The following is a 26,619-nucleotide window of genomic DNA, read 5'->3' on the forward strand; positions in this document are numbered from 1 at the left end:
ACAACTTCTCTCCAGACAACGAATTTTCAAATTTCAAAATATCTAAACTCCCGGAGATCCTCCACCGTCCGATCCACCCGCCACCGTTGACCACCTGCCACGTGTCCTCCCAATTTTTTAGTTCATTGTTGTTCTTATCCACACAAATTACATCTTCATCTCAATTTCTTCATTTTCAGATCTTCAATTTATCTGCAAACTAATCCAAACTGTTATCATGTAAGCGAATATTCGATTTTAATTGATGTAATTATATTCAATTGAATACGTAGTTTCAGACCTTCAGTACACACAGTGTGATGTTATATAATATATACGATTGATGTGTAATAATTAGAATTCGTTTGATTTTACGTTAGATCTAGTAGTTCCGTTTAGGTTTACTGTGATTTAATTTGATATATAGATGTTTAGGAGGTAACGTTAATTAGATCTAAGGCAAGTTAGTTGCTATAATATGTGTAATTGAATGCTATATGTGAATTATGATCCTCTGTTATGTAGATCTATTATTAAGTTAGATCTAACGCAAAAATATTGATTACTGTGTATAACTAACATAATGATAGTTATTATCTGAATTTTATTTGTTAATTAGTGTAATCTATGTAAATGAATGCATAGTTTCAGACTTTCAGTACATCTGATGCGATGCTATATATGATTGTTCTGTAATTATCGGAGTTCGTTTGATTTTACGTAGATCTACTAGCTTAGTTTGGTAAACTGTGAGTAAGTTTGATACAGTGGCGAAGCTTGGACTGAGGCACCGGGGGGGCCGAGCTCAAAATGTAAACAAATTTTCACAAACGAGGGGGGGCCGGGCTCAAATTTTTGGCTGGAAAAGGCTAAACTTACACTACGTATAAAAATTTTCGGCCGAAAACGGATAAATTTACACTACTGCGCACAAAAACAGGGGGGGGGGCACCCCGGGCCTCAATGAAGCTTCGCCCTTGGATATATAGGTGTTCAGGAGGAAAAGTTAAAGTTCCTTGGATCTAATGCAAAAACATTGATTATAGTGTTAATCTGACATATTGATAGTTTTTATTCAAATTTTGATTTGTTAATTAGTGTAATCTGTGTAATTGAATGCGTAGTTTCTGAATTTTGGTACGCATGATGTGATGGTGTATATGATTGTTCTGTAATAATCAGAATTCGTTTGATTTTATGTAGACAGTAGATCTACTAGTTCTGTTAGGTAAACTGCGATTAAGTTTGATTTATAGGTGTTCAGGACGTAAATGCCTTAGATCTAACGCAAAAACATAGGTTATTTGTGTAATTAAATGCCTAGTTTTGTTTGATAAAATGTAGACATGCAATTTCTGTTCGATGAACCGGGATTAAGTTTGATGTATAAGTGTTCAGGTGGCGAAGTTGCTTAGATCTAACGCAAAAACATAGATTATTGAGTAAATCTGACATAATGACGATCTAAATTAGTATTTTAGTGAATATTGGACCTGCAGAAAGCTTTTTGTCAAGTTTTGATTTGTTTATACTTTATAGTTATAACTTAAAACAGGGTTATGCTGTTAAAGTCACACTTTAAACCTGCAATCTCTGTTCTCTGAACTATGAAATCTCCATTTCATTTTCAGGCCACCGAATCGAAAGATCTGATAGTTTTAATTCTGTTCTGCCATTTTTTGATACATGATTCATAATGAATATTTATGTATAGCATTTTTATGGTCATGTTGTTTCTTACTTTTTGGAAGTACTACTGTTGTATATATAAATGACCGTTGTAAATTGTAACAGACAGTTCCAGAGTCAAACCTTTTCAAACGTGCATGCACATTACCGTCTGTCGTATAAGTATCATTTACCATCATGAAGTACTTGGAATACACCCCGTTCGACCGGTATTTTGTTCTTTAGAATTCTCAACAATGATGGGATTTTTTTCAAATTTCTAATCCTTTTGTATATCCATTGAATGATGGAGTTTAATTAATTTAGTATAATCTTGCTTCTTCAACAGAATAAATGCTTTTCTCGATCACCTAAATCTTGGAGAACAAACCATTAATGGATGCATCGAAGCTTACTCCTGTGAGTAGAAGTTATCTTATGTAACAATCACCAAGTTCTTACTTAATAACTTAAATTTAAAATTTCTTTTCCACTTTATTAGGCAAGCATACTGTGTCAGATAAGAGGCTATCTCTCAGCTTGGAAAACGAGGCCCCGCTTCTAAATTAGTCATACTTTTTCTATTCTAGTACAAATACTACAATAACAAACATCGAATAATCTGGTTTCTGTTACAAATTTAGATTCTTAACTATCTCGGGAACTCTCCTGATGTTGACTCATCTTCACCTGTTAACTATCTATCTAGTAGATCTAGGTAATGATTGCACGTGGATTGGCTTAAGTGTTGGTAAGTCTAGTGACATCAACTCTAAATTGTCTAACATAGGTTGCTTTTATCTTTATTCCAGCCGAAAGATATTGATCTATCTGATTCTCACATTATATCATATGTACCCAGACTATGATTTCAGGTAACTTTTTAACTGTTTTATATAAAATAAAGAGGGTTATGGGTAATGACATTGTCAGCTTTATTGGCGACATGGCAACCCGCTAATAACCCTTCTTTAATGGCACTGGGAGTGTTGTCAAATGGTTTTGACAGACAGTTTTGAACTGTTGCTCTGAGTGGAGCTGAGAGTTCAATTCTCTCCATTTCCCAAAACTCGGTTTCTGTATTGAAGCTGTATCATCTGCAATTATGCTAATTTGTACAGCTTCTTACAAAATGCCACTAAATCCTTAAATTATTACTAAAAGACAAAAGGAAATAAGATTATGAACTTGTCTTTAAAAATGACATACTGATCATTTGATTTTGTTGAACATAGTGGACACAGAGACTGTCAGACTGAATAAATGTTGCAATTTTGACCCCTTTACTTTTTAATGGGTCAATCTGAGTTAGGGGTGTCAAACCGAAGTAAGCAGGTCGGTTATGGTTATTCTTATTTGCATAACCGACCGAACTAATGCACACCCATGATTTAGTAAGCTACGATACGTTTAACTAATCCCTCGATAATAATTTTATGAGTGATTAAAAAATTTCAAGCCCAAACTTTCAGGCCCAATTACATTGTTTTCTTTCTTTATTTTAGTGACCATACATTTCATTACCAGTTCTAGTTCACGGTTAATTGACCCATAACCTAACTAAATTAACTTGTAAAACCATATAACCATAACCGATCGATTATCATTCTGCGGTTAACTGATAGTTCGGTTATGGTTACGGTATTGGGCCAAAACCGACCCATGCACACTCCTAATTTGAGTTGGGTTAAACTTCTAACTGGTTAAACAGGCATAACAAAAATAGTAGCTTAAAAGGAAACGGGTCAATCGTCGTTTGTGGTGTATTTTCAATTGATGATACTTCTAAATTATTTTCTTAAAAGTTATGGATTATTATTCAGATAATTTAACATTTTATCATATTTGAGGGTAACATTGTAGTTATTTATCTAAATATTTTAGGCTAAAGAGTATTTTGGCCTTTGGGTCGACCCATACAGATAATAGTGGTCATGGAGTCTATGATATTATTTGTTTGGTAATCCATAATATTATCAAAATATTGTTTCCCGTTATTAGTGCAGTGAAAGCCCACCAGTTTTTCACAGTGGAAACATGGCAAGGTTTTAAGCAACTATTTGACAGCTACATGTCTGATGCATCCAAGGTATTAATGTATTATGCATAACATTGTAGAAGCTTCCAAGGTGCATTTTTTGCTTGTTTCCACATGATCTAACTTGCGATTTCAGGTATGGAATGAGTCTGATGAAGATGGTTCCTTACTAGAAACCTTATACAAAGCTTTAGATGAGGTAATATATTCTAGAACATTCTAGAACCATCCATCATTCTCAATCTTAAGTGCATGCGGTTTGATGTTGATTGGATCTGGTTGTGATATTTCAGGTTATCAACTTAGCAGAATGTGAAATCTATAGTTATGACCCCAATTCTGATGCGGATCCGTTCATAGAAAAAGGAGCTCTGTAAGAATATTCTTCGACTTTTTAAACTTTTTTTTATCCGTTTCTAGATTATCCGGATATGTCAACTGTTTGTTCTTGCAGGTGGTCATACAATTTCTTCTTCTACAATCGAAAACTCAAGCGTGTTGTGAGCTTACGTTTCAGCTGTTTAAGGTAATACGTCAAAACCGGTGTCTAAAATTGGTATTTTTGTAAACTTTATAAGAAAAGAAAGCATTAATACTTATAAAGGTGGCAAGTCTTGACATGGCTATAAAATAATCTATGTTTTGGGCCGTTTAATCTAACTCGTTTAGAAAACAGGTCTTGTTCGGTTTGACTTGTATACCCATTTAGTAGGGGTATGCATGAAACCGAAAATACAAATCCGTATACGAATCCTAAATAATCACCCACACGAAAATTGACGGTTTAGTTTTATGTTTTCGTATCTGAATGCCGGTTCGGTTTCGTTGTGCATGTAATTAAAACCGAAAAGACTGAACCAAATTTATAGTAATTTATAAAAACTTAATGAATGGTGTAAACAAATATTTTAGTCCGGTGCGTAATAATTAATCAATCATTGATTAACAAAAAGATTTAGGCCCAAATTTGTTATTATGTGCCAATTTTTTTGGTCCAAAAGTTTTCAAGCCCAAACGCTAAAACTGTAAACCGAAAACCAAAACCAAAATTTTGGTTTGAGCCCAAAACTGGCCCACACGATTGATGAACACCCCTACCGTTAAGTTAAACGGGCCATGTTTGGGTTGACATGTTTAACTTGTTTAATTAAAAACGTCGACTCGTCAACCCACTTAAAACTAGAATATAAAAATGTGTTTGAAAGTCAACCTTCAACCCAAAACCATTCATCTAAGCAAGTCAGTAAATACATATTTGTTGCAGCAATCTGGTGATGGATGGTTTTCCTACTGACGGAATCTACTACGAGGACGATGGCGAAATATTTGACGAGATGGACATGTGATGTGGAAAAACGTTGGTACATACCATGTTAATATTGGTCTAGGATGAATATAAATCTTGGCAGTGTACAAATCGGTAGCCCTAACAATCGTGTGCAGTGGTTAACTAGTTTCGGATAAAAGACTTGGTTGCTTAGTAGTTAGTATTATTATAAGCTTGCTTTAGCGCGCGGTATGTTGTTGTTGCATCCACTTTTGTGTGGTTAACTTGCTGCCTCCAGGCTAGTGGCATTGTTATTTTTATTATTTGTATTTTCTTCAAGTACAACTTAGTTAAGAGTTTCGTTTTTATATTTTGGTATCGTAGTTGAATATCTTGTGTATGTGCGGCACACACGATCCTAGACCCAATGTCTACTTTATCGTTTTAAAATAAATAGATCGGTTTTTAAGACCGATGGCAGAAGTAGCTCTAGATTGACCCGTCTCTGCTGGACCCCAGCCGATCCAGCTCCACGACTAAGCCCTCTTCCGGATCTGTATTGCTTAAGAAATAAGAGCATAAGTATGTCTGGTTTGGTACACCTAAAACCAATGTTGTAAAAGTCGCTAGTCGGGCGGTGGGGCGTGGACTCGCGATTAATCGGGATTAATTGGATCAGACTTCCAGTTTTATATACACACACAATTTTCTGTATGTAATTTTCAGTTTTATACATACACAAACATATTTTGGCCGGAAATTGACTGGAATCTCACCGGAAACCGCTGGTTTTTGCTGGAACATCACAAGAAACCACTGATTTTGGTCGGAATATCGTCGGGCGTGCTAATTTTGGACGGAATCTCGCAAGCTACCGGTGATTTTGGCCGGATTTGACCATTGATCGATTAATTGGCCGACTAGCCCAAAATTAATCAGTAAAGTGGGGACTAGCGATTAATCGGGGATTAATTAGTATCTAGTCGGGATTTTTGCAACATTGCCTAAAACTAAACTCTTCAAATTCAAATTATTGTCATTTTACGACTGAACATGCAAAGTACGTGAAGCGTAGAATGATTGTAGACTATCATTTGGGTAATATATCAAAGGAGTTGCAAACGGATCTGTCGGTTCAAGAGTTAAACAATGAAAGTAGATGGTGAGTGCTCTGATCGATGAGGGCTTAACATGTTCTACAACCTGTAGAGGATTTTGAAGTTATAAACCAGTTAAAAAGCCTTTTTAGGGTGTCAAAAACAATTTAAGTTGTGAACTATTACAATGTCCACTTATGCAGTTTTGTGGTTGTTTTTTGTTTAGTTTATTATTTTAAACCAATAAAGTCTGGTCACCTGGATACACCTATTAGCGAATGGCCACTTACGCCTGTGATCGCATGACCTGACCCATCACCAATTCTAGGGGAACCGAACAACCCACAATTCGAAGGTCGACGCTGGTAAAACCCTTGGCTCGCGCATGACCATTTTGACAAGAACGAGACTCAAACTGATGATCTTCCTTAGAGAAAGTCATTGTGATACCGTTGGAGCACTGCTCCTAAGCTTGTTTTTCGTTTAGTAATAATCACTTTTGTGATGATTTTATAATACTTTTTTTAGAACATGAGGCTTCTAATTACGGGGTTGAGTAGGGCGCACGTGTGTATGGGTCGGCTTTGGGTTTAAACGGACCAAAAACCAAAAATTGGTTTTTCGGTATTAGGAAGCTGATCGAGTTCGGTTCGGTTGTGGGCCAGTTTTATTTTACATTTGGACTTGTACTATTTTATCATTGAGAAGTTTTAGCCCAAAATATTGAACTTGGGCCTAAATATTTTACAAAATCATTTATTAATAAATTCGGACCACAAATCAAATTATAAAATAGTCAAACAAGTTGGCGCGGTCTGGTTCGGTTTTAGAATGAATTTAAACAAAACAAACCGAGACCTTTTGTTATAAATAATAAAACTATCTGAGCAATCGGTTATTAGTTTGGGTCTGTTATTTTGCTGTGCTTTTTCGATTAATTCGGTGTTCGATGAGTTAAATCAGTTTTTTTTAGTGTGGAGGAATTTGGTCAAAAGATTGATAGACGCCCAACCAACTACAAGAGTTTAAACTTAGATTATGACATTGAACAAATTATTTTTTTTGGGTTAAAAGTGAAATTAGTCCCATTGCTTTCTGCCTAATCAACTTAACCATTAGCACACTAATACATTGTTAGCAACACATATGGCAATACTAATAATTTATTAGTGTACAATAATAATACATCTTAATCACGGAATGTGTACTTTCACTTCAACTAATTGTTTCTTTTAATACTATATACATAATAACAACTTTATTGTCAATTTTGGCGTGATCACAAACGCTACGTATTTTGACAACTTGCGTGCTTTTTATTCATCTTTTTTTTTCTAGGATGTCTGCTAATTTTGTTATTGAAATTCATTGGAATTTTATTTATAGAAAACGTGAGATGAACCCGGATATTGCATCCCTGACTATGAAATTCGTTCGGATTTTTATTATAAAAAGTGAGTAGTTTTGAAAATGTAAGCTACAACTCTGAATTATAGCCGGATGAGAAGAAAACTCTATGATGAATCGTACTACAACTTTGTGAGTCCGTTATAATTGGTGAATTGACATATTTAAAACGGTTTATGAAACTTATGAATTTGTACGTGAAAGAAGTAACAAATGTGAATGAAGTGATTAAATCTTCATATGAAAAAAAACATTCATAGTTATATTTAAAAAATTATACTTTTTATGCTTTTAAATGTAAACTTATTATTATTATTATTATTATTATTATTATTATTATTATTATATTATTATTATTATTATTATTATTAGCTTGTGCTACACTTACTTCCTCTTATGGTTTTTTACTAAATGTACCTTTCCTGCTGCTAAATTCGTCACATGATCTCTTTACTTTCATTCACGAGGATGTGCGCTCAACATATAAGGGTTACGTTTAGTCTCACCTATTATATCATTTACAATTAGTTTATAAACTCATGAGCATAATACTTGTATGAAAATGTATAAAAGCTTGATTTTCTTTGGACACTTATAATTGTAACAAAGTTTGATCAAAGATGGATAAAAAGTACAAAAGTGACAAACAAAAGGTTGAAGGGAAGAAAAGTGTTAAAATTTAATTGGCCCACTTAGTAAATATGTGTCAAGCAAAATTTAATAAATAATACAACTAAAAACCATAAGTAGCATATATTAGTAATTTAGTATTGATTAGGTGGGGAATAATAGTTATCAAATAAGTTTTAATGATTACTCATTAATAACACATGTTATCTCTATAAATAAGGTCAAGTTATTTTGCTAATCAACAACATAATAAGTTACAATGAAAGGTGTAGCCTCAGTTATCTCTCTTCCTTGTTATTCCATTTCTAAGCCAAAAATACAAAGGTTTTTTCAAATAAGATCCCAAAGCTTTAAAGATGAAGGTACACTATAGACATATTTAAATACCTTTTGAAAAGAATCATATGTTTGACATGATGCAATGTATAATCTATTTTGAATCTTCATGTTTTTTATAAAATATATGTGATTCGCTTCGTATACATTAGAAACATTTAGTAAGGTTACTAGAAAGCGAAGGTTTTCGCATGCCCAAAATAATCGGCTTTTAATAGTCTTTGTTGAAGTATTAGTAATTTTTGCTACAAACATGCATATGTATGTATATACATGTATATGGGTATGTGGGTGTGTATGTTATTTATATGTATATATGTGTGTATATACTCTCATAGATTTGGAATTTAACTTTGTATTTATTAAGTTTTGTCCTAGATTTAACTATTTAAGTACCTTGAGCAAATATAAATAATTAAGGTGACTACAAAGAATACAAAATCAACATATTTTCTAATTTTACATAAAAAAAATAGTCTCTCAAGTTTGTTATAAATCAATTGTATATTTTCTATCATCACATGTGGATGTCATGTACCAAATTTTTGTTGACATGGATGTCATACGCATGCTTTTATTTGTCTAGATGTGATCCAAACGGGTTCAAGCGTGCAAAAATAATGGTACCTCGATAAAGACATTCACTTCATCATTTCTGTTTGTTGTTTACGAAAGCTGGTAGTTTTGGGCATGGTTGATACTTGATAGTTTGTTTGACATAAAATGTTACTTCATCAACTTTTAACCGCTTTGGTAAAACTTCACATCATGTTATATCATCAACATGTTCTTATCTATGTAACATTTTTGGACGCTTGCAACATCAACTAATCAAAATTTGACCGGTTTAACGGGTAACGAGTCAATTTTTTTTCTATTACAAGTATGTGTTGTATAAACAAGTTCGGGACTTTAACAAAAAATAATGATAAATTAAGCGTGCCTTTTTTTGTTTTTACTTTTTATAATTATGTTGGTATTGCATTCATAACCACTACTTACGAAAGACTTATAGATTATGTGATACATTAATATTGTGATATAATAATATTGAAGCTTTTAATATGTGTAATTAGGTTACTAGAAAACATTTCTAAATTTTAAGTAGGTTATTCAACTCTAAAAAGTTGCACTTGATTATATATATATAAACTTTGCATTAATTTTTTAATATAGTAATGGTTATATATTTTTTGGTTATAGGAAGTTCATCCAACATAGTGGATGCAAACCTTGGTGTGTTGAGAGCAAGAATAGAACAAGTGATGAAGAATGAGAAGTTGGAACATATTGGGTGGAACCAGAATAATAACTCAATGCAATATACCAACTATGAAACTCAAGACAAGAATGGTCATGTAGCCATGATGACTCGAACCTTGGAGGTCGTGGGTTTAGTTGGTGGTTCGATTGGTGTTGTCTTTCTCTTAGGCTCACTTATGATATTCCTCGTTTCTGTTCTTGTTCGTTTGTACTTGTGAAAATGGTGTTGCCGTCTAGTGGCTTTGTACATACGTTTTCATGTTCGTTTTAGCAATGAAGTTCTATTAACGTGATATAACCAAACGAATTTCGTTACACGTTTAATACATCGTACATGCACAAAAAATTGTTGGGTATATTCAAAAATAACAAAATGATACCAAAATCCTATTTACCCCCCCCCCCCCCCAACCCCAACCCCAAATAAATGTATGTATATGTATTTATGATAAAAAAAAATGTCCCTTTAAAAAATGTTCCTAAAAATAGCTGACCGATCAACCCGACTAGTTACGATTTGCCTAGCTAGAACTTTTGTCAAAACCGATAGAGCAGGACCATCAACAACACTGCCTCCTACTGATATTCACACTACGTTTGGTTATGTGCACCACTAATCGATCTCTCAAAGAAACATATGCTTGGTTATGTACTTGTCACACCCGGCCCTGAGCGGCGGAAACAGCCGGGCGCGCGCGAGTGGGGATTGATAATTAAGCACGGGCCATTGCAAACATTCAAAGATTTTCATTGCGCGTGAAATGTTTAATACAATACATTACATTGTTTAAAAATTACATAAAAACATCCAAGTATAAAACTGTTGAAGATTTCCACGCCATATCCCCTTGCGCGGCGGGTACAACCACGCGCATCGAAGGGATAGAACTAAAATCTTCTAAAAAGCTAGTTTTAGATGTTCAGCGTGAGGTGCTCTAAGTGTGACTCCATGCGCTACCTAATTATCTCCTGAAAGACACGTAAAAACATTTAAATCAGTATAAACTGAGTGAGTTCACAAGTTTTAGTAACTTGATAAATCGTATTGCATCATAATCTTGATACAAATCATTCTGAAACATAATTCTGATAGCATTATTAAACACATGCTTGGTAAAAACATAGTTCTATCAACACATTCTGATAAAATCGTTCCGCGGGTTACGCGCGAACATTTCTGGGAACTGTGCTCGTCCATGCAAAGTGGCGCTGCCACTACGAGCTAAAATAAGTAATACCGTCCCGCGGTTTACGCGCGGACGTTTCAGGAACATGTGCTCGTCCATGCAAAGTGGCGCTGCCACTACGAGCTAAAATAATGTATTATCGTCCCGCGGTTTACGCGTGGACATTTCAGAAAACTGTGCTCGTCTATGCAAAGTGGCGCTGCCACTACGAGCTAAAATATCGTATTACCGTCCCGCGGGTTACGCGCGGACGTTGTGCCGGAAAACAAGGCGCTCGTCCATGCAAAGAGGCGCGACCCCTACGAGCGGGCTCAAACCCATAGTACTGCCCCATGACCATACTAGGCACTCGTCCATGCAAAGAGGTGCGACCCCTACGAGTGGGTGGATCAAACCAGCAGTCCCTACCCTTAGAGTTCCAATGGTAAAGTGATCACTTACTCGAGTTCTAGCGCACATACATTGAAAACCTTAGATAACCGTTTGCATTGCTCATCGTGAAACATAACTTAAACACATAATCGCTTGCATAGCTTGTAAGTATACCATGATAAAACATTATTTAAGTACGTGTCCCTCGCCCCGAAAGCAGTTTAAAAACAGTGAAAACAGTGAAAATAGGGGCTGTGAGACTCACCTGTGGTTCTTGTTAAGGGATTAATCGAGATTCGGGTTTTCTTGGTGTTGGCCTCGGAATCGAAGGTCTAGAATACGATTAAATAACAAGAAATCTATATTAAGATCAAGATATAAGGGTTGGAAAGTAGATCTCAAGGTTATAATCTCGGCTTACCTATTAACAGGAACGGAATTGAAAATCAAATAGATGCTTGGGAGATGATTCAGAGCAGATTTGCAGTTTTAAGAGAGAAGTTTGAAGTGTGTTGAGTGATAATTTTAGGTTACATATTTATAGGCAAACTCAATGGAACACAATCCCTTGATTTAGGGGATTGTAATCTTTTCATATCTAGGTGTGATGATGATAAAGTATGGAAAGTATTATTATTTATTCAAAAGTGGAGGAGTGGGTAAAAGATTCTGATTTTCGCAGGACATGCAGGTCTGTGGTTGGTGAGAGTAGGGTGGCTGATAGTTGACTGTTCATGCCACAGTGTGCTTTTGCCAGTGCACAGTAAAAAGTAGAAATTTTCTGAAACACGTTACTGTTTTCTTTTGGGCGGGAATAATCCCCTTTATTCTGAAGAATACTGTGTTTTGTGCGTGCAACCTTGCGCGTACAGCCTTATGCGTGTAGGATTCTGCGTGTAGAATGTTTCTTTGCTGCGGGTAGGTACGTAACCTTCTCGCAGTCAGGGACATTGAGTTTCATTTGTAGATTCTCCAGGTGGTCTTGGTATTTCAACATAGTGATCAGTTATGTTGAAGTCAATTCCATCCTGGAGCTTCAGACAAACTAGCTCTCAATGTTCCCGCCATGCGGGGAGGTTAGTTCCCTTCCGCACGCGCATAAACGATTTAGGGTGCACCCGCCTTAGCATCATGCGTGACGGTCAACCCATTAGACATCATAACGTTAAGGTACATGAAAACATAAAGCCAAAACATTCGCGCATGGCGCATATAACATATGCCCACGCTGGTTCTTAACATGGTGCGCTCGCGCATGGCGCAAATAACAAATGCACGCGCTGACTAACATGGCGCGATCGCGCAGGGCGCACATAACAAATGCACGCGCTGACTAACATGGCGCGCTCGCGCAGGGCGCACATAACAAATGTACGCGCTGACTAACATGGCGCGCTCGCGCAGGGCGCATATAACATAATTACCTAATATTTAGGTAATTTACTTGGTTTAAGGGATTGGGATTTTACCGGGTGTCACATTCTCCCCTCGTTAAACGAATTTCGTCCCGAAATTTAGGAGACGTTGCTGGCAGAAGCCATGTTCTGAAAGAGGTGTGGGTATTTCATGCGCATCTGATCTTCTCTTTCCCAAGTGAATTCAGGCCCACGCCTCGAGTTCCATTGAACCTTTACTAACTTGATTTTGCTCCTGCGTAACTTTTGTTCTTTCCAATCGGTTACTGCTATGGGTTCTTCTATGAAGTGCAGCTGTTTGTCGATGTGAATCTCTTCCATCGGCAAAATCAACGTTTCGTCAGATAAACACTTTTTGAGGTTGGACACATGAAACGTATCATGAACTCCACTGAGTTCGGCGGGTAAACGAAGTTTATAAGCAACCGGACCGATCCTTTCCAGGATCTCAAATGGTCCAATGTAGCGCGGATTCAACTTTCCTCGCTTGCCGAAACGGGGAACTCCTTTCCATGGAGAGACTTTCAACAGTACTCTATCCCCTACTTGAAACTCCAATGGTTTCCTTCGCACATCTGCGTAGCTCTTCTGTCTGTCGCGCGCTGTCTTAAGGCGATCCCTTATCTGAAAAATTTTGTCTGTTGTTTCTTGGATCAATTCTGGACCAGTCATTTGCTTGTCACCCACTTCAGCCCAGCACAGTGGGGATCTACACTTGCGCCCATACAAAGCTTCGAACGGCGCAGCCTTAATGCTTGTGTGATAGCTATTGTTGTAAGAAAATTCAACCAATGGGAGATGAGTATCCCAGCTACCTTCGAAATCGATTGCGCACAGCGCGTAGCATATCTTCCAATGTCTGGATTGTTCGCTCGCTTTGCCCATCCGTTTGAGGATGATAAGCTGTACTCATATCAAGGCGAGTACCTAGAGCTCCTTGTAACGATCTCCAAAACCTTGATGTGAACCGACTATCTCTATCAGAGATGATGGACACTGGGACTCCATGTTTTGAAACTACTTCTCGAATATACAATCGGGCTAACTTTTCCATCTTATCGGTTTCCTTGATCGGCAGGAAGTGCGCTGACTTAGTTAGCCGATCTACAATAACCCAGATCGTGTCGTAACCCCCAGGTGTCCTTGGCAGTTTGGTGATGAAATCCATAGAGATTTGTTCCCACTTCCACATGGGAATTTCTGGCTGCTGAAGCAACCCTGATGGTTTCTGGTATTCAGCCTTCACCTTCGAACACGTTAGGCACTTACTGACATACGTCGCGATGGCGCCTTTAAGATTGGGCCACCAATACTGCGTTTTAACATCTTGGTACATCTTGTCTGCGCCAGGATGTACGGAATACCGCGTCTTGTGAGCTTCGTTCAAGATCTGTTCGCGCAATCCTCCCTTGAGAGGGACCCATATGCGGTTAGCGAAATATAGATTGCCGTTCTCTTTAAGTTCCAAATTCTTAACCATACCCCCAAGGCATTCGTTTTTAACAAACTCTGGTTTCAAGGCTTCTTGCTGAGCGTCTCGGATGCGGGTAGAGAGATCTGCGTGAATGGTCAACCTTAGAGCCTTGACTCGTAGCGTTTTTATTCGCTCCTTCCTACTTAGCGCGTCTGCTACCACATTCGCCTTTCCAGGGTGGTACTTTATTTCACAATCATAATCGTTCAACAATTCAACCCATCTTCGTTGCCTCATGTTTAAATCCTTTTGATCAAATATATGTTGAAGGCTCTTGTGATCCGTAAAGATTATACACTTTGTACCATAGAGGTAATGGCGCCAAATCTTTAGCGCGAAGACAACCGCTCCAAGTTCCAGATCATGCGTTGAGTAGTTCTTTTCATTGGTCTTAAGTTGGCGCGAGGCATACGCTATGACTTTGTCTCGCTGCATAAGGACACATCCGAGTCCTTGATGTGAAGCGTCGCAGTAAACGACGATGTCATCTGTCCCCTCGGGCAGAGATAGAATTGGCGCACTACATAACTTCTGCTTCAACATTTGAAACGCTGCTTCCTGGTTTTCGCCCCAAACAAACATCCTGTCTTTCTGAGTTAGCGCGGTCAGAGGTAGAGCTATCTTGGAGAAGTTCTCAATGAAGCGTCGATAGTAGCCAGCTAGTCCTAGGAATTGCCTCACCTCAGTTGGGGTTTTTGGCGCTTCCCAGTTTTCGATGGCCTTGACTTTGGAAGGATCAACGTGAATTCCTTTCTCGTTTACAACGTGACCGAGGAAGTGAACTTCTCTAAGCCAAAACTCGCACTTGGAAAACTTCGCATACAACTTTTCTTTCCTCAACAATTCCAAAATCGATCTCAGGTGTTGCTTATGTTCGGCCTTGGTCCGAGAGTAAATCAGAATATCATCTATAAACACAATCACAAACTTATCCAAGTATGGTTTGCACACGCGGTTCATCAGATCCATGAATATAGCCGGCGCATTAGTTAGCCCGAAAGGCATCACTAAGAACTCATAATGGCCATATCTAGTTCGGAAGGCTGTCTTTGGCGCATCTTCCTCATGGACCCTAAGTTGGTGGTATCCTGACCGTAGATCTATCTTCGAATAATAACTGGATCCCTGCAACTGGTCAAATAAGTCGTCAATCCTCGGTAAAGGGTACCGATTTTTGACTGTCAGCTTGTTCAGCTCCCTGTAGTCAATACACATCCGGAAGGAACCATCCTTCTTCTTTACAAACAGTACTGGAGCTCCCCAAGGTGAGAAACTTGGGCGAATGAAACCCTTATCCAATAGTTCCTGTAACTGATTGGATAGTTCTTGCATCTCAGATGGAGCTAATCGATAAGGCGCTCGTGCTACTGGCGCAGCTCCTGGGACCAAATCAATGCGAAATTCGACTTGTCGCGGCGGCGGTAATCCGGGCAGATCTTCAGGAAAAACTTCTGGAAATTCGCGCACTACTGGTAAGTCTTCAATTCTTCGCTCATCTCTCTTCTCTACTACATGCGCCAGGAAGGCGTAGCACCCTTTCCTTAGGCACTTACGCGCCTTTAGGCACGAAATCAGTTTCGTCGCAACTCCCTTTCTTTCCCCTTGAATCATCAAAGTTTCTCCGTTCAACAGTGGAATCCGGACCTGCTTCTCATGACAAATAACCTCTGCGAGATTCTCGACTAACCAATCCATACCTACCACAATGTCAAAACTTCCCAAATCTATAGGCAACAAGTTAATATTGAACTCGTGACCTCCCATGAATAAAACACATTGCTCAGCCCTTTCGCTCGCGCACAACTGCCTACCATTGGCCAGTTCTATAGTATAAGGTATGTCTAGCCTACTGGTTGCTAGACCTAAGGAGTTTTTAAACTCAGTGGATATAAAACTTAGATCAGCGCCAGTATCAAATAAGACAGATGCAAAATGGCCGTTAAGTAAAAACGTACCGGTTACCACATTCGGCTCTTCTTTTGCTTCGCCTGCGCCGATCACAAAAGCTCTCCCACGAGCTTGGTTCCCCTTTTGCGGGCAATCCCGACTAAAATGCCCTGGCTTCCCGCATGCGTAGCAGTTGTCGCTTGCTCCAGCTTCTCTGATACGGCAATTCATCGTCTTGTGCCCTGGTCTGCCACATTTGGCACATTCGATTCTTGCGCATTCACCCTCGTGGTGGTACTTGCATTTGTTGCACCATGGGCGAGGCCCGCTGTATCCTTTCCTTGACGACTCCGCGGCTTGGATCGCGTAAGTCCTTACGCTCTCCTGCTTCTTGAACGGTGGCTGCTTGGAGTCGGACCCTCGGTGGTGAGAGTTCCATTTCCTTTTGGAGTCAGAGGTTCGCTGCTCGCTTCCGCGCGTAGTCAACATACCCGCACGGACCGTATCCCTTGTAAGGGTGATGGCCCGCGCAACCGCCTCATCGAAGGTTGGAGGCGCTGCGGCGTTGAGCGGAACCCTAACAACAGGAGGCAACCCAAAGATATACCTCTCGACCTTCTTTTCCTCTGTGTTTGCCATATCTGGCACCAACTGACAAAGCTCGTTGAACCGGTTGTTGTAGGCGTCGATATCCGTTCCTACCATGGTGTGGTTCCAGAATTCTTGTTGCAGACTCTGAATCTCTGCGCGTGAGCAGAACTTTCTCATCAACATTTCCTTCAGTTCCTCCCAGGTCTTGTGGAGAGCAACTTCTCGCCCCAAAGTTTTCGTTTGAAGCTTCCACCAAGACGAAGCTGCCTCTTGGAACATGCAGGTCGCATAAAGGACCTTCTGGTTCTCACTACATCTGCTAATGGAGAGAACTGTCTCCATCTTGTCAATCCAGTTGTAGAGCCCAATGGCTCCTTCAGTTCCCTTGAATGGCCAAGGCTTACAGGCCATGAATGTCTTGTAGGAGCATCATTTGTCCAAGGCTCCTGATTCGGGTTCTGGGGTCTCGTTCTGACGACCCTGACTTGATTCGGCCTTGCTGGCCTCATGTGTCGCAATCGCCTGCGCGATTATTTCCGCGAGTTCCTCGGGTGTCATGGTAATTCCTTTGGCTTTAGATGGAGGCATTCTCGCTTTAAAAGAGTGGAAATATATCAAACTTAGCGCATGTACTCTGAGCACATAATGTTATCATTATTCACTAGACACTGTGTGACCCGTGTTCCTAAGTGTGTGTATAGTTTCTTTTGAAAATATTTTCTTTGAAAAGTATTTCATGTGATTCCCCAACGGTTATAGTCTAGGTTAAAACTTCTTTTCCTAGTTCGCTATAACCAGTGCTCTGATACCAATCTGTCACACCCGGCCCTGAGCGGCGGAAACAGCCGGGCGCGCGCGAGTGGGGATTGATAATTAAGCACGGGCCATTGCAAACATTCAAAGATTTTCATTGCGCGTGAAATGTTTAATACAATACATTACATTGTTTAAAAATTACATAAAAACATCCAAGTATAAAACTGTTGAAGATTTCCACGCCATATCCCCTTGCGCGGCGGGTACAACCACGCGCATCGAAGGGATAGAACTAAAATCTTCTAAAAAGCTAGTTTTAGATGTTCAGCGTGAGGTGCTCTAAGTGTGACTCCATGCGCTACCTAATTATCTCCTGAAAGACACGTAAAAACATTTAAATCAGTATAAACTGAGTGAGTTCACAAGTTTTAGTAACTTGATAAATCGTATTGCATCATAATCTTGATACAAATCATTCTGAAACATAATTCTGATAGCATTATTAAACACATGCTTGGTAAAAACATAGTTCTATCAACACATTCTGATAAAATCGTTCCGCGGGTTACGCGCGAACATTTCTGGGAACTGTGCTCGTCCATGCAAAGTGGCGCTGCCACTACGAGCTAAAATAAGTAATACCGTCCCGCGGTTTACGCGCGGACGTTTCAGGAACATGTGCTCGTCCATGCAAAGTGGCGCTGCCACTACGAGCTAAAATAATGTATTATCGTCCCGCGGTTTACGCGTGGACATTTCAGAAAACTGTGCTCGTCTATGCAAAGTGGCGCTGCCACTACGAGCTAAAATATCGTATTACCGTCCCGCGGGTTACGCGCGGACGTTGTGCCGGAAAACAAGGCGCTCGTCCATGCAAAGAGGCGCGACCCCTACGAGCGGGCTCAAACCCATAGTACTGCCCCATGACCATACTAGGCACTCGTCCATGCAAAGAGGTGCGACCCCTACGAGTGGGTGGATCAAACCAGCAGTCCCTACCCTTAGAGTTCCAATGGTAAAGTGATCACTTACTCGAGTTCTAGCGCACATACATTGAAAACCTTAGATAACCGTTTGCATTGCTCATCGTGAAACATAACTTAAACACATAATCGCTTGCATAGCTTGTAAGTATACCATGATAAAACATTATTTAAGTACGTGTCCCTCGCCCCGAAAGCAGTTTAAAAACAGTGAAAACAGTGAAAATAGGGGCTGTGAGACTCACCTGTGGTTCTTGTTAAGGGATTAATCGAGATTCGGGTTTTCTTGGTGTTGGCCTCGGAATCGAAGGTCTAGAATACGATTAAATAACAAGAAATCTATATTAAGATCAAGATATAAGGGTTGGAAAGTAGATCTCAAGGTTATAATCTCGGCTTACCTATTAACAGGAACGGAATTGAAAATCAAATAGATGCTTGGGAGATGATTCAGAGCAGATTTGCAGTTTTAAGAGAGAAGTTTGAAGTGTGTTGAGTGATAATTTTAGGTTACATATTTATAGGCAAACTCAATGGAACACAATCCCTTGATTTAGGGGATTGTAATCTTTTCATATCTAGGTGTGATGATGATAAAGTATGGAAAGTATTATTATTTATTCAAAAGTGGAGGAGTGGGTAAAAGATTCTGATTTTCGCAGGACATGCAGGTCTGTGGTTGGTGAGAGTAGGGTGGCTGATAGTTGACTGTTCATGCCACAGTGTGCTTTTGCCAGTGCACAGTAAAAAGTAGAAATTTTCTGAAACACGTTACTGTTTTCTTTTGGGCGGGAATAATCCCCTTTATTCTGAAGAATACTGTGTTTTGTGCGTGCAACCTTGCGCGTACAGCCTTATGCGTGTAGGATTCTGCGTGTAGAATGTTTCTTTGCTGCGGGTAGGTACGTAACCTTCTCGCAGTCAGGGACATTGAGTTTCATTTGTAGATTCTCCAGGTGGTCTTGGTATTTCAACATAGTGATCAGTTATGTTGAAGTCAATTCCATCCTGGAGCTTCAGACAAACTAGCTCTCAATGTTCCCGCCATGCGGGGAGGTTAGTTCCCTTCCGCACGCGCATAAACGATTTAGGGTGCACCCGCCTTAGCATCATGCGTGACGGTCAACCCATTAGACATCATAACGTTAAGGTACATGAAAACATAAAGCCAAAACATTCGCGCATGGCGCATATAACATATGCCCACGCTGGTTCTTAACATGGTGCGCTCGCGCATGGCGCAAATAACAAATGCACGCGCTGACTAACATGGCGCGATCGCGCAGGGCGCACATAACAAATGCACGCGCTGACTAACATGGCGCGCTCGCGCAGGGCGCACATAACAAATGTACGCGCTGACTAACATGGCGCGCTCGCGCAGGGCGCATATAACATAATTACCTAATATTTAGGTAATTTACTTGGTTTAAGGGATTGGGATTTTACCGGGTGTCACAGTACTTCGTTGGTGTAACATCATGAGAAAACTACTAATCGTGTTAGAAACCGAACATTATGCTTTAGTTACTTGAAATTTAACCAACATATTACTACAAAGCGTAGTGTTGAATTGTTGATAAGAGAATAGAGATTCTATATATGTTGCTATATTGTATCTTGAAATGCAATTCTCCACAAAATCCTATGCACACAGGCTGTCACTTTTACCCGAAACCCGAAACCCAACCTGAGAAAACCCATACCCGAACTGACCCAACCCGAAAAACCCGAACCCGAGAAAAGATTAACCCGAACCCGAACCGAAGTAATTAGGGTTGGTTCTTGGGTTTGATTTATAAGTTTCGGGTCAACCCGAAAAAACCCGATAAACTTTTAGTTTTTAATTAAATATATTTTTTAGGTATAATAGAGTAATAGACTATGTCTTAGTAGTTATTATGGATCGAGTGTTTATGGTTAATTTATGTTTTCCGTTTATTACTAATAACAACCGTAATCGAACAACCAAATCACTCCGGTTGAAGACGATCATGGTTCGAATTAGTCTTACTCTTTTTTTGAATGGTTCTATCGAGTCATGTTGGTTTATTATTTGGTTACTTGCATTATGAGCAAATAAGAATATATTGTTTTAATTTTAATATTTTAGTTTTTTAAAAAATTTGATTTTTTTATAGGATACTCAAAACCCGATTAACCCAACCCAAAATAACCCGAACTCGAAAAACCCGTGAGAGGTTTGGGTCGGGTTTCGGGTCAAAATTTAAAACCTTGAAACCCGAAGAACCTGACCCGAAAAACCCAAAACCCGAAAGACGAACCCGAAGAACACCCCTATGAACATACTGTTATTTTGGTGCCCATAACCAACACACAAAATCTCATCAATCCCTACAAAAACCATATCTATAAAACACTTGTAAAAGGGGTCATTGTCCATTACAGTTGCTTGATTAAACAGGAGTGTAACCCATACATCAAACGCGCAATTTGAATAAAAAACTCGATATCCATCAAGCATATCTTATTTAGTTTAGCTGATTTAACTAAAGTTCGGTTTTAGCCCCTTCTATCTGCCTCTTCACTAACGCGGTATATATACCATCGTTACTTAGGAGATCGTCGTGGGTCCCCTGTTCAACTATCTTTCCATCCGATACAACTGCCACCGTATTTGCACTTTTTACCGTTGAAAGCCTATGTGCGATCACCAAAACCGTTCTTCCCTTCATTAAAGATTCCATAGCATCCTAAATCAAAACACATTTACACCAGTCAATTATATATGTTATGAAACAAAGCAGTATAGATACAAGTTATATTATTATTATTGAAATATACAAGTTGTAGTGCATAAAACCTTAAATGACTTAAAAGGTTATATTGTTATTTAAATATACAAGTGTTGGTTATTGAACATACACAATAACCATATATCATTTTACTTTTTAATCATGTTTTACACACAAATAATCTATATAGAGTTTTAAAAAAAAACCTCTTAAATCATTTTATTTAAAAGTTGTCATAATTAAAATACTACAAATTTCAGTTATCATATCAAAAACTAGATTTTTTATAGACAAAAAATGTTTCAGGTCAAACCACCCCTTCAAAAACCTTAAAAATAATATTTGACACCAAAAATTTATAGAAAAGTCAATGTTTCGGATCAACTGAGCCCAATTTCACTACCGAAAATTTTGATATTATTAGTATTGAATATTGAAGAAAGCATGCAAATTTAACTGACCTGAACCAAGTACTCGCTTTCGGCATCCAATGCGCTCGTAGCTTCATCTAAAAGAAGAATCTTCGGGTTCATCAATAAAGCTCTTGCAATTGCAACTCTCTGCTTTTGACCTCCCGAAAGCCGCACTCCACGTTCTCCAACAAACGTCTTATACTTTTCAGGAAACTTCGATATAAAATCATGCGCATTCGCCATTTTCTGTACAGATCAACGGTTATGAGTCACGGTCAAACATAGTCAAACATGTGCGGTTTGAAGTTTGAACAAGCACTTACAGCTGCTTTTTCAATCTCTTCTTCACTTGCTTTTCCATTAAGTCCATAAGCAATGTTCTCTTCAATTGAACAGTTGAAAAGTACAGGTTCTTGACTCACTATGCTGATCTGGCATTTTGTTGACACGTCAGCTATTACGGTCAATCTTGAAAAAAAAAATCAAGTTTTGATTTTTAATTATTTACCTTTTTGTGTAGATGTTCATGTGATATGTCTACTAAAGGAACTCCATTTATCAAGATTCTTCCTTTAACCGGATCATAAAATCTTTCAATCAGATTCGCTATCGTGGTCTGCAAAAAGAAGAAAATCATTATTCAAATATTTAGTTTATTATTGTAAAAATAATTTTTTTATAATCACTTATTAATAATTTTAGTTGTACCTTTCCACCACCACTAGGACCAACAAGTGCAACTTTTGAACCAGGAGATAGTTTCAAATTTATACCCTGGAATAATAATAAAAACATGTCAAAACTCAAAACTGTCTTTTTATTTAATCGTGTATGTTATATTTTAATAAGTATAATTACCTCGAGCACCATGTGACGAGGACGCGAAGGATATGCAAACCAGACATCGTCCAGCTCCACTTCAGCATCTCCATCCCTTTAATAAAAAAACATACATATAATTTAAAGTTATAATTTATAACAATGTGTATCATTAGCAAAGACAAGATACTGAGAGGGTGAAATTACTAAACTAACCCCATGGGACACTTCTTTCCTGATTCTGGCATCGAAGAAACACGGTCAAGAAGCTGGAAAACTCTCCTACTTGCTCCTGCAGCTTTCATTGCCACGGTGTAAATGCTAGACAGCCCAGAAACAGAGGTTCCAACTGCAAACAAAAAAAAATTAATAATAATAATACTTGGTTATTCAAATTTATTCATCTTATGGAAATAAAAAAATAAAACAATGGTTTATGATTTAAATACCGGTGAGACTATAAAGAATAAAGGAAGTAAGATTTCCCGCACTCATGGAGCCTGCTATTGTTAGGTTAGCGCCGTATATCACTACTACGATAACTGATAGCGTTGATGCTGCATTCAGTCCTCCAAAGAATAAACCTACTACTTTCTGCAAATAAAAAAAAAATGTGTTCAAAGAACAAAAGATTATGTTTTTATGATAAACAAAAATGTGTTTAAAAATTATGTTTTTATGATAAAAATGTGTTAAAAAAGAAAGATTATGTTTTATGTTAAAATATGTGTGAAAAGAATATGTTTATACGATAAAACATGTGTTGAGAAAATAAGGAATTTATTTTTGTGATAAAAAAATGTGTTGAAAAGAACAATAGGAGAGTTGAAAAAGTACTCACAGCATACTGAAGTCCAAGTTTTAACGTTTCGTCGACTTTCTCAGAGTACCTTGAAATCTCATAGCTCTCTTGAGCAAAAGATCTCACAGTGCGCACCGCACCAAAAGATTCCTACAAAGCAAGAAAATTTTCATATGGCAAAGTAAATTTTGAGAACTAATATTTCTTCCATTTGGTGAGAGCTGCCACAAATTATCATGAACTACTGGTCTAGTTAAATATTGCAATTTAATGACACGTAGAGGTGGGCATGAAAACTAAAATAATCGAATCAATGAAACTGACAGTTTGGTTGTTTGTTTCCTAAAAATCCGATTCTTCAGTTTGATTTTGGTTTTGCTATCAACCAAAAACTGACAGAAACCAAACCGAAAAAAACCGAATTTAAGTAATTGACAAGAAACTAATAAATGGTGTAGTGCAAAAATTTAGGTCCAAATGTGTAATAATCAACTAATCATTAATTAACAAAAACAATATTAGGCATTTAGGCCCCAAATTCATTATATTGGAACATTTCTTTTTCGGCCCGAAATTTTCAAGGCCAAATGGTAAAACTAAATGCTTTTCAAAAATCCAAAAACCGAATTTTCAGTTTTTGGTTCGGTTTGAGCCCAAAACTGACCCATTCACACCTCTAAATTGAGATATATGGAGCTTGAAGATAGTTACAAAAAATGGTCTTTCTTTTTCAAGAAAATCTTGACAACAAACTTGTGTCATTTTAATGTTATAGTTACAAAAATCATAAACCTTCAATACATTTCAATTTTGAAATAAAACGGATGAACAAACAAACCTCGGCAATTGAAGAAGCAACAGCTGCAGCAGCTTGAGTCTTGTGAGAAACTTCACGAAGATAACGTCCAACTTGGCGTACAGCAATTGAAATACCCGGAACAACAACCAAAGCCAACACTAATAAAAACAATAATAAAAAAAATTATAAGAAACATATTGAAACTGCCAAAATGAAAATCAAAGTTTAATTTTTAACCGAAACGGTTGCATTACGTGTTAGCTTCCATGATGTAGCAAACATGAACCCGAGACCAATAAACGCAGTAGAAAGATTCCTGAGAATCTCGGAAACATTTGAAGTTGCAGCGTTTTTAATGATTTGGGTATCCTCAGAAAGCCTGCTAAGAAGCTCCCCTGTTCGTGTGACATCAAAGAAAGCTATTTCCTGCAATAATATTAAAAAAATCAAACCAAAATGATTTTTTTTTTTTTTGTAAACAGAAAGTGATCTTTACTTGATTAATGAGGTGTGTGAACAGGTTCTTTCTCAATGCAGCAACAATTCTTTCACTTGCAGAAGAAAATAACCATGCTCTAAGTGCGGTGCAGATGGAACTGAACACAGCAAACGGGTCAAAATTGTCGTGACAAATTATTAAAGAAATTGAAGTACTAAGCTAAAAAATTCCATACCCGATTATAACAATCAGAAAGATTCCAAGAATGGTTCTGTTGACTTCGCTTACAGCTTCACTTTTCTGTTCAGGCGTTCGGAGATCACCCGAAACGATATCAATTATGGTTCCACCAAACCTTGGCTGCAATGCAAATAATAAAATCATAATGCTTAACCATATATATAATTATATCTTGGAATTAGTGTATTTTGGCATGTAGGTTTCATAGTTTGCAAATCCTTAGATATTTGGATAATATCTTTGAATTATGTATGAATCACTTTCAAATTAAAGTATTTTGACAGTACCCCAAATTCCAAAATCTATGAAAACCGGATAACTCGAAGAAAACACAGGAATGATATTGTTTTTTTATAAGAAAACCATACTAGAATTCGTATGCAAAAACGTTACGTCAAAAACAACAAAGACCTCCTTTTATTAGTGAGGAATATTCAGAGTGTTTTGTGGAAACGTTGCAACTCTAGAATACAAAAATTGTTAGCGCTTATAACAAACTGAACGAATAAGAAAATGGCATGTTCGTGTTCATTCGTTTAACTTTAACCAAACAAAAAATCGAACACGAACAACTAAATGGATGGGGTAAAGAGTCCGTTTTCGTTTATTAGGAAAATGAGCATGTTTACGAACATATATGAACGAGCGAGACATGCGTTCATGTTCGTTCATTTATTAAATAAACGAACATGATTGAACTTCCCACCAAATGGTTAACGAACAGTTCACTGAATGTTTGGTTCGTTTACAAGTCTACTGACAGTTATTCAGTTACATCAGCAAAGTAGCTAAGTTACTACCTATAACTTGCGTGTCAGCAGTAACTCGGTCGAGTTACTGTTGATCACCTAACTTGCCACTAGTGCACAAGTTGCTATGGCCCACTTGGAACCCCTAAGCATCCTAAGTACCATAAGTCAGAATAGTCTTAATCGAGCTAATCACTGTTATTAAATTCACTTTAATCTTAAATAAATCCCGAGTAACCAAAATGACTTGATGACACTAAAATCAGTGATTTATATGCACATTTTTTAATTTAAAAGAGAAAAATATGTACACATACAATCAATATACTTGAAGTGGAAGCAATCAACAACGCGATAGTACCAATAATCAATCTCCCCGCCTCAGGTTTCGCCTGTTAAACAATCAACAACCATCTAAATCAAACCGAAAAACACAACACAATCATAAACCAAAAAAATCACATCCACTTACCAAAGCAAGCACTCTAACATAACTCACATTAGCAGCCTACAACATTCCAAACCCAAAGTTAAAAAAATTCACATAAATTCTCACTCAGCCATTTCATCAAACACCTTATATGCACAAACATAAACCCGAAACAAGATTCCGAATTACCGGCACTGCGTCTCCCAGTTCAAGATCTCCTTGCTCACCATTAGCCAATGGATCATTTCTCATCAAACCCTGAAACCAATTTCACCAAAATCATTATAAATTCAGTTAAAATCAGTAAAAAATATATAAAAATTGAATTTTTTTATATTTTTTTAATAATACTTACATTTCTGTTAAGCAGTGGGGTTCTTTCACCTCTTAATCCATGCATACCACCACCACCAACCACCACCACCACCACCACCACCACCACCACCATGGAACATATTGATTTAATTGGTGAATGAATTGATTTGAAATTTATATTAATAGTTTTGATGATGGTGAATTATATGAGAATTAGTATTAGTATATTTATAGAATCTTGATGGTGTGAAGATTGACGTCATTAGTTACGTTAAGGGTTTTGTTGTGGACTGTAGCTTCTATATATATATATATATATATGGTGTGATATTATTATTATTATTATTATTATTTATTATTTTAGCAATAATAAATTAATAATTCAGAATGGAAACTTTAATGTTATTATTAAAAGACCAATAATTTATATACAGAACAAAAATACCTTAATTTAGGCTAATTATTTAGGCAAATTATTATATAATAAGGTTTGGGTTGTCATATTTT

At 37.7% G+C, this 26,619-nt stretch overlaps 1 protein-coding gene and 1 pseudogene across 1 annotated transcript; one reads left to right on the top strand and one right to left on the bottom strand.

Moving 5' to 3' along the window:
• The first annotated feature begins 1,725 nt into the window (after window positions 1-1,725).
• Window positions 1,726-5,291, top strand: LOC143547446 (uncharacterized). The gene is made up of 10 exons (XM_077038869.1): window positions 1,726-1,877; window positions 1,997-2,067; window positions 2,150-2,199; window positions 2,292-2,365; window positions 2,460-2,522; window positions 3,649-3,736; window positions 3,822-3,884; window positions 3,979-4,058; window positions 4,140-4,211; window positions 4,950-5,291. Exons 1-10 carry the CDS (start codon window positions 1,846-1,848, stop codon window positions 5,029-5,031), a joined length of 675 nt encoding a protein of 224 aa, XP_076894984.1. The 5' UTR covers window positions 1,726-1,845; the 3' UTR covers window positions 5,032-5,291.
• Window positions 5,292-20,691: 15,400 nt separating this feature from the next.
• On the bottom strand, window positions 20,692-26,252 carry LOC143547447 (ABC transporter B family member 25-like; annotated as a pseudogene).
• Between the last annotated feature and the right edge of the window lie 367 nt (window positions 26,253-26,619).

The sequence above is a fragment of the Bidens hawaiensis genome, unplaced genomic scaffold, assembly GCF_021521415.1.
Source record: "Bidens hawaiensis isolate Kalapana, Puna unplaced genomic scaffold, B.hawaiensis_p1.1 tig00014720_1, whole genome shotgun sequence".
Taxonomy (NCBI): domain Eukaryota; kingdom Viridiplantae; phylum Streptophyta; class Magnoliopsida; order Asterales; family Asteraceae; genus Bidens; species Bidens hawaiensis.

Bases quoted from the DNA above. Each gene is read 5' to 3' on its own strand.
- LOC143547446 (XM_077038869.1), top strand. From the start codon at position 1,846: ATGAAGTACTTGGAATACACCCCGTTCGACCG. The intron at 2,068-2,149 runs GTGAGTAGAAGT...CCACTTTATTAG, and splicing joins ATGCATCGAAGCTTACTCCT to GCAAGCATACTGTGTCAGAT. The intron at 4,059-4,139 runs GTAAGAATATTC...TTGTTCTTGCAG, and splicing joins TTCATAGAAAAAGGAGCTCT to GTGGTCATACAATTTCTTCT.